We start from the raw sequence: 10,719 nt of genomic DNA, 5'->3' as shown, positions 1-10,719 counted from the left end.
GGAGGGGAGGGGAGGGGAGGGGAGGGAACTACTGCAAGCCCAATTTAACTTGTGCAGAATTTGGAGCTTCTAATTATTCCCCAAAGAAAGAGTGTTTAATTTGTATGAGTTTTTTCTGGACTGTGCATATGTTGTATCCTGACAGACAATGGAAAGGTGAATCTTTCTCACAACAATGGAGAATAAAACTGAGAAGTAAACAAAACCTTCATTCCATTCAACCTTCTTCCAGGAAACCAAGATGATTTCCATCATTTTTATGACTTTTCCCTAGAGGCAAAGGACATCTAATTAGCAAATCGCACTACAAGTTTGCTCCAATTTGACACAAAGTGAATGTGACAGGCAGAGAAATTATAAACCTTAAACATCCAGTTAGCAAGCTTAGGCTGATAAAGTCAAGTTCAACTCCTTTTTGGGGACCTCAAAGCTTGGGGAGAAAAAAATCCAAGGAGTGATCTGGTTCAGCTAAAAATGTGAATTTGTAGTGTTCCAGTCAGTGCTATCTGATGGCGATATCATAGCAGCAGTTTATGAATGTGCACGCACACTTCCAGCTGCAAAGCATTTCAGCCAGTTCTGAGATGGCCCTTATAACCCACATTTATAATCAATGTAGGATCTGAGGAGGAACTGAACGACACCTAGCAGAATCAAACCTTTATACCTCATAAAGAAATAGGGCATGAGTAAAATAAATATTAATCACGAAGTTAATTAGTAAGTGCTGGTAATTACTTATGCATTGCTGTTAAAGACCAGTAGAAATCCTCAAGGATGGAAGATGATCCTCCTGGAGAGAAGATGAAGCAGCCTAAATTTAGCCCCATTGCTAAATTCAGCACAGTTGATCCATGAGCTTTCTTTGACCTTCATTGTCATTATTAGAATATAATGCTGAGATCTCTCTTCCCACTCAGCTTTAACATTCAGGCTGGAGCTATGGGGACAAGCAAGTTCCAACCAAGAGGCTGAAGGGCTCTTGCATTTGTGCCTCCTTTTGGTGAGACACAGGAACAGGTTGTGCAAAGACGTGGATGCCCCATCCTTGAAGGCATTCAAGGCCAGACTGGATGGCGCCCTGGGCAGCCTGATCTAGTGGGTGGCAACCCTGTCACTGGCAGGGGGGTGGAACTAGATGATCTTTAAGGTCCCTACCAACCCAAGCCAATCTATCATTTTACAATATATGCAGGCAGGCCCCAAAACTGTTCACATAAATATTGCCACATGAGCAGTTATGCTCAAACTGATTCCAAATCATGCAATTTAGGACCAAATTTATACCATTATAATTATAATTCCTGCAGCTACAGAATACTCTACTGATAGGGATATGCCTGATTTTCTGAATTCCAGCAGAACTTTGGAACAACTGGTAAGGGTCTACACTCACGATACATTATGCAACTACTGCTACGGCCATGTTGCCTCGTGCCATCTTGTTGGTTGCCTCCCTCCGCAGCCCAACAGGACACAGAGCAGCAGCTAGCACTGCCTCGAACAGAGTTACTCTCAATGTTTTTTACTCTTTTCCAGAATGTGACCTTGCATATTCTTCAGAAAAACAGTAGTGTTTGCAAAAGTCCTGCTTGCCTCTCCTGTGCTGACAGATTGCTGGAAGCTTCATCATGGCTGAATGAAGGACCTGTTAAAATTCATTTGCCTGCCAGTCTATTAAGTGGATGGGGAAATGCACCTAAGAAGTGAGCACACAGTGGCCCAGGGAAGAGGGGAACAGCCAGCAGAGACCTCCTGTAAAATAACAAAGCTGTGCTTGCTTCCTGCTTGCTGCTCATTCTCTGGCATCCTCCAGCAAAACATATCCTCCCCACCCAAAACTGCCTAAATATTTCACCTGGTGCCTCTTACCAAAGGATTCTTTGCTGGAGAAAGTCATGGTCAGGTGGTCAGGGAGCTTAAACGAGTTAACAGGAGAAAGGTTTCCATGCATACAACTATATTTTCTTTATTTCAAAACACCAGTTTGTTTGCCAGGATACTCCAGTTCTGAACGATTCATTCACAATGCTGCTACTCAGTGACTTTATGGAAGACTTAGGGTTTCACTTTTCAGTATTTTGCTAGAGCACTTTACATATAAGAAATTTGTGAATAATCTTTACACCTACATTGCCATTCTACACCTTCAAATATGTTGAATGGAAGGCCCACCAGAACTCAGAGATGCTTAAACATCCCAAGATCAAATGCATATTTAATTTCATTTGCACCTGGTTTCCAGTTTCAGGGATACAAGAAGGCTACGTATTTCAATTGTTAGGTCTGAAAATTGTAATCCCGGTGCACAGTGATTTGGTATAGCACAACTGATCATGTCAGAGCAATGTCTGATGATAAAACAGTGGGAGCTGGCCATGTGGTATATAACTGTATATGTATCTGTGGCAACCTTCACCTTTCTATCTAGCATGTATTTTATGCACAGAATATTCCCAGAAGTGTGATGGGTGTTTATAAAGCTCATAGATAAGTCTTCGCTTTACTTTGCCAAACAGATAACAAATGTGCAAACAGTATTTTTGTCATGTCAGTCAAACAATATCTAAAAACAGAATTTCCTAACCCTGCCTCCCTGAGGAAAATGATGACATAAAAATTAACGCTATAAAATACTTTATCTAAGATAAAGATTTGCCATCCAAAAGAGCCTAAAATTTTGTATGCTTGGAAACTTACATCGGAGTCCAAAATAAGCTTAGATCTGCTCTACTATCCACCTTTCTGCCAAGAATCCTCATAATACATAGCAGCGACATTCACTCTTGCTTCAAGAAAAAGCAGCGTTATGAACATGTCTTTTTTGAAATTCTTATAACTGTGCATTTATGATACACTTGAACAGGCGCTAAACGGGTCATCACCAGCTCTGATGAAGTGTGTTCTGAGGTCATTACACACCAGTACACATCTCCTGGAGGAATGAGACCAGGCTGGAAAACCTTTCTTACCACTCAGACCTGAATGATTCTGTAACCAAATAAGGAGGAACTTGCCTTACCTGTCTATGCTGCTGAGAGACCGGATACTGCAAACCTGAGATTTGCTGGCCTTGCTGAATTTTCTGAAGCATCATTTTCTGTTGCATTGCTAGGGGTACATTGGGTGGCCTTTGAAGAGACTGGTTTGGGAGAGGCTGAGCAGGTGGTGGCTGTGGCTGCTGTTGCTGCTGTGGCTGTGGCTGTTGCACTGGCGCTGAGTTCTGTGCCTGCTGCGTGTAGTGCAGAAGGGCAGGCTTGCTTTGGGAACCCAAAACTGAAGGCATCTGCTGGTTTGTTTGCTCTGAGTTAAAGTGAAACAAAGGCTTTGTGTTGCCATGATGCTGCTCTAGTGGTGGCTGACCACTGTTGATAAAGTTTCTGTTGAGGTCCTGAGTCTTCTGTTGCATGATTATGTCCATAGGATTGCTCTGGGGAGTAGTTGGCTTATAAACATAGTTGTTCATCCCTTTTGATTGGTTTCCATTCACAGGCACTCCAAGCATTGCTGAGCTCTGTGGGCTGAACTGCTGCTGACGAAAAGAAGGACTGGGGATTTTTTCTTGCACAAAGGGTCCGGGTGAAGGACCTGATGGAGACAAGGCGGACCAGTTGGCTGTCTGGCTCTGCTGTTGCTGTTGCTGCTGGATCAAGGCATGCTGCTGTCGGTTGGCTGCAATCTGCTTGAGTTGCTGTGCATGAGAAACCTCCTGCCAGTTAGGCAATGGCCGACTAGACGCAGAGGAAACCTGCGCTACCTGTGTTTGATTCTGAGGCACCGAAGGGATGGGTGAAGAGGTGGACATGGCAGCAGTGGCCATAGTGAAGGCTGGACCTGTAGAAGAAGGCCTCATCTGTGGGGAGCCCACAGGAGCCTGGTTCATGCCTGGTGCATACTCACTCTTAATTACCATCTTATCCATCTGCAGAGGTCTTACAGGGCCCCTCTGGCTTTGCTGCCCAAGGTCAATGTTGAACGGCTCGTCTTGTTTTATTGTGGCATTTATCATATTCTCTAGCTCAAGATCACTCATTGGTGGTACTGATATGTTAGTCAGTTCATTAAATAGTTCCTGGAGTTCTGGATCCATCATTTGTTCCCCTGAGTCTTCCCCATATCTGGTAGGGAACAGGTTCTCATGGGACATCTGGCCATCTAAGTGTTTGCTGCAAGACATAGTTTCTCCTGGTTCTTTCTTTACTTCTTTCAATGTCATATTAAAAATGCCATTCCCACTGGCATGTGTGTTGTTTGCTAGGTTGCTGGTCTTTCTTTGTGATCCTTGCCCCACAGACATAGTTCCAGGCATTGACTGGTTTTGGCAATTGTTAACATGATGCCCACCTTGTCCCATTGAGATATTATCACCCACTCTTATCCTCTTAATGTCAAGGAAAGAGCTGTCTGAAACACCATTTGGCCTCTTGTTGTTGACAGGTGACAGATTTACAACCAACTTTCTCTTCAAGGATCCTTGGAGCTGAAGAAAGAAAATACAAAAAAAAATCATTAGATGACAATGAAAGAACCATCTATAGTCTGTGTGATGCTTACCATGTCAACAGGCAAGTAAGCACTGCGCAGTACAGAAAACTATTCTGGGTAGCACAGGTCGGTGAAAGCAGTCAACGAAATTGTGCAGGATGGTAGGGAAATATGCTGTGAGACATCTCCCTGTCATCACCATCCCTGTTCTTGTTCTGCAGCTTTTGGGCACCGCTGCCTCCTATTGAGGCCCCACCTTCCCTACGGGTGTGAGTGCAGAGAAGTGAACAGACCTGTAGCTGGCAAAGTCTAGGGCACGCCTGTCCCAGATTTGCTCCCATCTAACTATGCCAGGCAGTTCTAAAGTATTTTCAGACAGTAGAGATTCGTGCAGCCATGAAATCTGTCCCTGTCTCCTCAAGGATGAAGGATTGCACTGTAGTGATTTTGGTGTATGATCCAAAAAAATCATGTTTGACTTCTGTAGAGTCCAAAGGTCCTAGAAGACATTTTAATGGCACAAGTGTGATCTAGGTATGCTGATCTTATGTAGCTTTATACAGACCAGAGATGCGTGTAATTGAAGATGTTAGATGCTAACTTGTTCAAGACTTGAATTGAAGCCACTGGAACCATGTCAGTTTATGTCAGCCAAGGGTCTGGTCCATGATGTACCACCGGATTATTTTCCAGATTTGTATATTAATACATTAAGCCCTAATTGTTTATGTTCTGAAACATCTGCTGTAAAACACAGAGTACACACAGCGCTGCTCTGAGAACTGCAACTCTCTTTCCTTTCCCTTGCATTCTTATGGCAATATTTTCATCTGTTCACAACCCTGTATGCCTGCTGAAGGCAAGGAGCATCATACTCTGTCCACGCCACCTATGCTCATCTGCCACACTTGTACATGCAAATCCCCACCCTCTGCACACAACACAGAGGTGTAGTCTCATGAGATGAAAGAAGTGCAGAGGTCCTTGGGTATATAACACTGCTGTGGGCCCCGTTCCCCTCAGCTTCAGACTCCTCTATGGAGTTCTTCACAGACAACTCTGTGTGTGAACACACTTATTCTGGAGTGAATATCAGGGAGCTGCTTGGGAAGAGCTCAAGTCACAAATATCTGTTTCCTCTGTACCTTCAGGAGTAACTGACTGCCATTAGCTGTCCTGGGGGAGGGAGTCCTGGGTGGTCACCTGCAAAGAGCAGGGCCTGCTGTTGGTTAGCATGTTCTTCCTGACACATGAGTCACTGTACTTTCCTTTGCAAAAAGAACGGTAAGGTGCACTTCCTTTTACCATCAGCTTTGCAGTCAGTGTGTTTATTAGAAGTCATTCTCATGACCCCAAATTCATCTTCCTGGGAAATGGGGAAGTCCCCTGGTCATCAGAATACGTGACTTGGCAGCATGTCTTGCTTTCAGATGTGCTGCTGACAAAAAGGTTGAACAGATAATGAACATGTATGTGTTTTGTGTGGCAAATTTGTCCTTCTGAGTTCATTTTGCTTTTGCATGACATTTTGAATCAAAGGGAGCTGTTTAAAAAGTCCTCACATTTTCAGAGCACCTACATCAGGCTCTCTGACGTGAGCAAAAATGCAGATGTTGCACTGTGCATAATGGCTGTTTTTCTTTTGCATTTGAACTAACTGCTGGCAGATAGGGGTGAGGTGCGATGTGGCTTGCCCAGTGACCTCCACCAGTCAGCACCAAGCCCTCCCTTGTCACGGGCTGGAGTACTCAAGGGTTTCACTTCACGTGGTCTCCTGAAACACCCACCAAAAAGAACACTTTCATTTTCTATAGAAAAGGTAACAAGTGCTCGCTTATTACCTCCCCACAAACCCACCCAGCACAGCTCTCTGAATGCTGACAGCACCGTGGTCAGTAGGTGTCCCTCCTCTTAAATCAGAAATGAGACAGCAAGGCTGGAAAGGTGCACTTTTCTAGCAGTCACATTTTTCAACTGCTGACCACTTTTTCAGCAAAGCTCTTTTTTTTCCTCAAGCAAAGCACACACTCTTCAGAGGGAGGAAAAAAGAGCTTGCCGAATTTCAAGCTCCATCTCTTCCAATTTGCAAACCAGGATTGATTTGGGTCAGTAAACCTAATGCAAAAGTTCCTATGCATGTAACACAGGCACATTCCTCAGATCAAATGGGTCTGAGATTACACATCTCAAACCACTCGAACTGTGTCATACTGAAAGGCTCTGTGATGGGAAATGTGTGACATGACGGTAACCGGGAGAGGAAGAACTCTCCATGCACAGCTCCATCCCACAACAGGTGGGCAGGACTCCATGAACCATCAAAGAGTACACGCATTTCCTGGCAGCCCATATCACTGTAAGACCTTTTTCTAAGCAGGCTCTGGTGAGTCAGCACGCATTCATGCACTTACAGTGAGGGAGTGCTGGACGCATTGATTTTCTGAAGTTAAAACTGCATGGGCTGAATAGCTAAGTTGCTGGACAAACTGCTCAGTGACATTAGCAGCCAAGGGCAAAGCCCTAGAGATGACTGTCTAAACGGCACAGCGTGACACCACCTCCTGTGCAGAGGGACAGTTAATTCCTCCTTAAAACTTATTTTGAGTCTCAAAAGAGATTTAAGAGACACAGCCTCTTCTCCCGACACCCAGCTAAATCAGCAGGAATTCCATTGAGCTAATAATTAGGGCTCATCAAAATTTGGTATCAAATCATTAACTTTTGGGGAAAAAAAACAAAAGCAAACAGACAGACTCTTTAGCAGGATTTGTTGTGATAGGACAAAGGGAAATGGTTTCAAACTAAAACAGAGGAGATCTAGGTTGGATATAAGGAAGTTCTTTACACTAAGGGTGGTGAGGCACTGGCACAGGTTGCCCAGAGAGGTGGTGGATGCCCCATCCCTGGAGACACTCAAGGTCAGGTTGGATGGGGCCCTGAGCACCTGATGGATCTGTGGGTGTCCCTGTTCACTGTGGGGGTGTTGGACTAGATGACCTTTAAGGGTCCCTTCCAACTCAAACGATTTCAGGATTCTACATCCAACAGCTTTTTCTTCAACTTTCCTTAGGTTGAATTTGTTATTTAATGCAAAACAAGAGGACTTTGATGAAAATTATTTTTTTCTGGCTCAAAAGGTTTTTTTTTTTTTTTCAGAAACTGGAAACAAAGCTTTCTTTGGTGCAAAAGCACAATATATCAATGAGAAATTATAGAGATGTCTTCCTCCAACTATCACTATTTAGCAGTATTTCTATCGCATCTTTGTTCCACTTCTGGCATTACCCATATGCATTCACTTGTATTGCTTTCCAGAGAGGCTGTCCAAAATAGCCAAGAAAAGAATTTGCCTGTGACAGCATGAAATACTAAGGACTGTCTGATTTCAGTTTCATTGAAAGTCTTATGTCTTCTGTTGAACTTCCTTTAGATTTTTTGTTTACATCTTTTAATAACACATAGAAGCACAGCACTTGAGAAAGTCCCAAGTGTGTCATCCTCAGCAGTACTGGGTTCCACATCTCATCCACATAGGATGAGTAGGACAAAGCCTATCCCTCCAACCTGTAAGAGTATCTCCATGGTGCTTAGAGATCTCCAAAGGAATTCATTTCCAAGTCCAACAATCCTTGGCCTTGAATGGCAGTGCTAGCAACAACTCTAGCCATTATCTCAAAATATTAACAGTCAGACCCTGAAGACTGGACCAAGACACCAACACAACTCATGCAAACTACAGAGCAGATATTTAATTCCCTAGTAACCTTTATTAGCTGAAGGTGTAGAAGGAAAATCTCCCATCACCTTTGCTTTCCCATCTATCTAATTTCCCTGCCAAGATCTGCAGCTTTCTTAGCTTCTATGGCAGACAACAGGATTGAAACCGAAGGGACTGCCATGCTTTGTTTTTAAACTAGGCAGCAAGGCAGTGCTAGCAGCTGGTGGGGAGTCAAATCCACTTCAAAAGGTCCCTTTTGGACTTCCTAGAGTTTCTTACAATATATTCTGGTTGTATCTATGGCGGCACTGTAAACAAAATCCTTCGTGTAGCTGGAGAGGGGAACGGGTAAAGGAATTGCATGAAAAATACAAAAAATATTAAAACAATAAAAGTTGCCAAAAGAATAAGAGAAGAAAAAGGAATTCAGTCCAAAGCAGGAAAACATACAGAATGCTACTTCTCACTTATGCTGTGAAAGCACCTTTGCACTCCAGGCCTTAAGCATAGCCGGGATCTCAGCTGCTGCCCCCAGCCATCACCGCCTTCCTGGGCTACCACAGGTCCTGGTGTTGGGGTCACACATCCACTCACTGCCCCTTTCTGACCACAGACATGCTTTTTAGGACTGGGCAGAATGCTTCCCAATACTATGGGGGCTGATCCAAAAGCAATGCCTCCTATTTTATCACATTGGTCCACAACATCAGAGGTAGATGTTTTTGGTACCGCAGTAGAGGATAAACCTTCCTACCAATATTCTGTTACATTTTGTTGCTGTGTGACAGATGGCAGCAGAGGGGCAGTCTGACAAAATGGCATCTGACATGAGGTGCATATGAAGTGAAGGTGTGGAACTGAATTCCTCCATGCAGAAATAATTACATCCATTGGCATTCATCGATGCTTAATGAATGTTCATGAAGACCAACCAGTGGCTGTGAGCACAGTGAGGTGATGAGTGGTGTGTTCCAGCAGTGTCATCAGCAGCAGTGGCCACCTCTGCTGGTGAAGATTTTTATGAGCACAGGATGCAGGCTCTTGTTCATTGCTGGTGAAAAGGCATTGCTCACTGTGGTGACTACACTGAAAAATAGTGTTTCATAGCTGAGAATTTATCAAACAGTGTTACTGTACTCTTTGTATTGGTTGTAGTTTCCATGGAAGTAAATAGGATTCATTACTTTCAGGGCAAACTACACACTTTTTCTACATGGCTCCTGACATCAACTGGTGGCTCCAGCTGTTCCCCCTCTTCCCACATCCAGGGCAGTTCCACAGAGGAGCACATTTGCTCTAATGTCTCTACTGTAGATTTTAGGAAGACCTCCTCAAGACCTCTTGATGGAATCTGCCTCTGAGCACCTCTCTGCAGCCCCCTGCCCTGCCCTTCCTCTGCCCAGGGGGCAGAGTATCTATATTTTGTTCTCATTTGCAATTTCTACCTGCCACGGCTGAAAATGCAAGCACAACAGTTGTCTTCTGAGAGATTTTAGCACTCCAAGCTCAGAAAGTCCAACCTGCTAGGCGATGTTGATCTTGGAAGGAGCACCAACTTTTCCTGCAGAATGACAGAACTGCAGCTCTGGGCAGACTGTGCCATGGGGAGAAGTACTGAGAGCTGGTGAGTCCCCAAGGAGCCACACAGCATGATGGTGGGGTCAAGGCAGCCCTGAGGCAGCCCTGAAATGCCTGCTCCAGCCTTGATGGCACAGGCTCAGCTGCATGTACCTCCTCTTCCTTGTGCTCTCATTTCGCTAATCTGCTCCTAAAACCACCCCAACCACAAGGCACAAGGCACAAGGATTGTTGTCATGAGGTTTTTGCTCTGCACTTCCTGAACATTCCCACCTCCCATTTCTGTCTTTCTGATCATAAGCTTCAGGATACACTGGCATCCCAGGGCACCCCAGCCCCGGATGACCCTTAGACAAAACCACCACTGTCAATAATAACGATGATGGTGAGTTAGCACAAGATTTTCACTGTAACAAGTGCCACTAAAACTGAATTTAGAGCAACAAATAAGGATGTTCCTTGGCTGACAAGTATCCACTTAATTCTCATTAACTGGGGAACAAGACTGGAATAGTAATCAGTATGTTAGAAATGCCACGGTTTACCTTCACTTACGGAAAAGTTATATATCTTGCCAACTGAACATACCAACCTAAATATGCATCCATATTACTCACAGTGCACTGCCTGGAAATGTAACGTCAGGGCTTTGGTCCAAGTTGCCTAAGCACGATAATTATATTTTTAATGCAGATTTTACATCTGATGGATTATAAAATATCATGTCTAGCCACAGTCTTTTAGAAGAATAGGAACACAGAGAAACAATAGCATTTTAACTAGGTCAAGATTTCTAATCAGAATGTAGCAGTTGTTACTGTGTGCAAAACAAAAAGACATGAAAGATCTTATCCTGCAAACTGTGTATTTGTCATTTAGACAAGTCTTTTTTTCTCTCCTCTCCTCTCCTCTCCTCTCCTCTCCTCTCCTCTCCTCTC

General features: G+C 44.0%; 1 protein-coding gene across 2 annotated transcripts in view; it reads right to left on the bottom strand.

Moving 5' to 3' along the window:
- MAML2 (mastermind like transcriptional coactivator 2) overlaps positions 1–10,719 on the bottom strand; it is a 205,604-nt gene that overhangs the window by 61,572 nt on the left and 133,313 nt on the right. For both annotated transcript variants that reach the window (XR_002433660.1, XM_021381510.1), the window contains exon 2: positions 3,023–4,480. Coding sequence is in view for 1 of the 2 variants with exons in the window: in XM_021381510.1 (XP_021237185.1) it covers positions 3,023–4,480 (1,458 nt within the window). In the remaining variant the exon portion in view is untranslated. The remainder of the gene's footprint in view (positions 1–3,022; positions 4,481–10,719) is intronic.

Source organism: Numida meleagris, chromosome 1 (genome assembly GCF_002078875.1).
Source record: "Numida meleagris isolate 19003 breed g44 Domestic line chromosome 1, NumMel1.0, whole genome shotgun sequence".
Classification (NCBI taxonomy): Eukaryota; Metazoa; Chordata; class Aves; order Galliformes; family Numididae; genus Numida; species Numida meleagris.
Note: the sequence above shows the minus strand (reverse complement) of the source record. Positions and strands in the feature narration are given on the sequence as shown.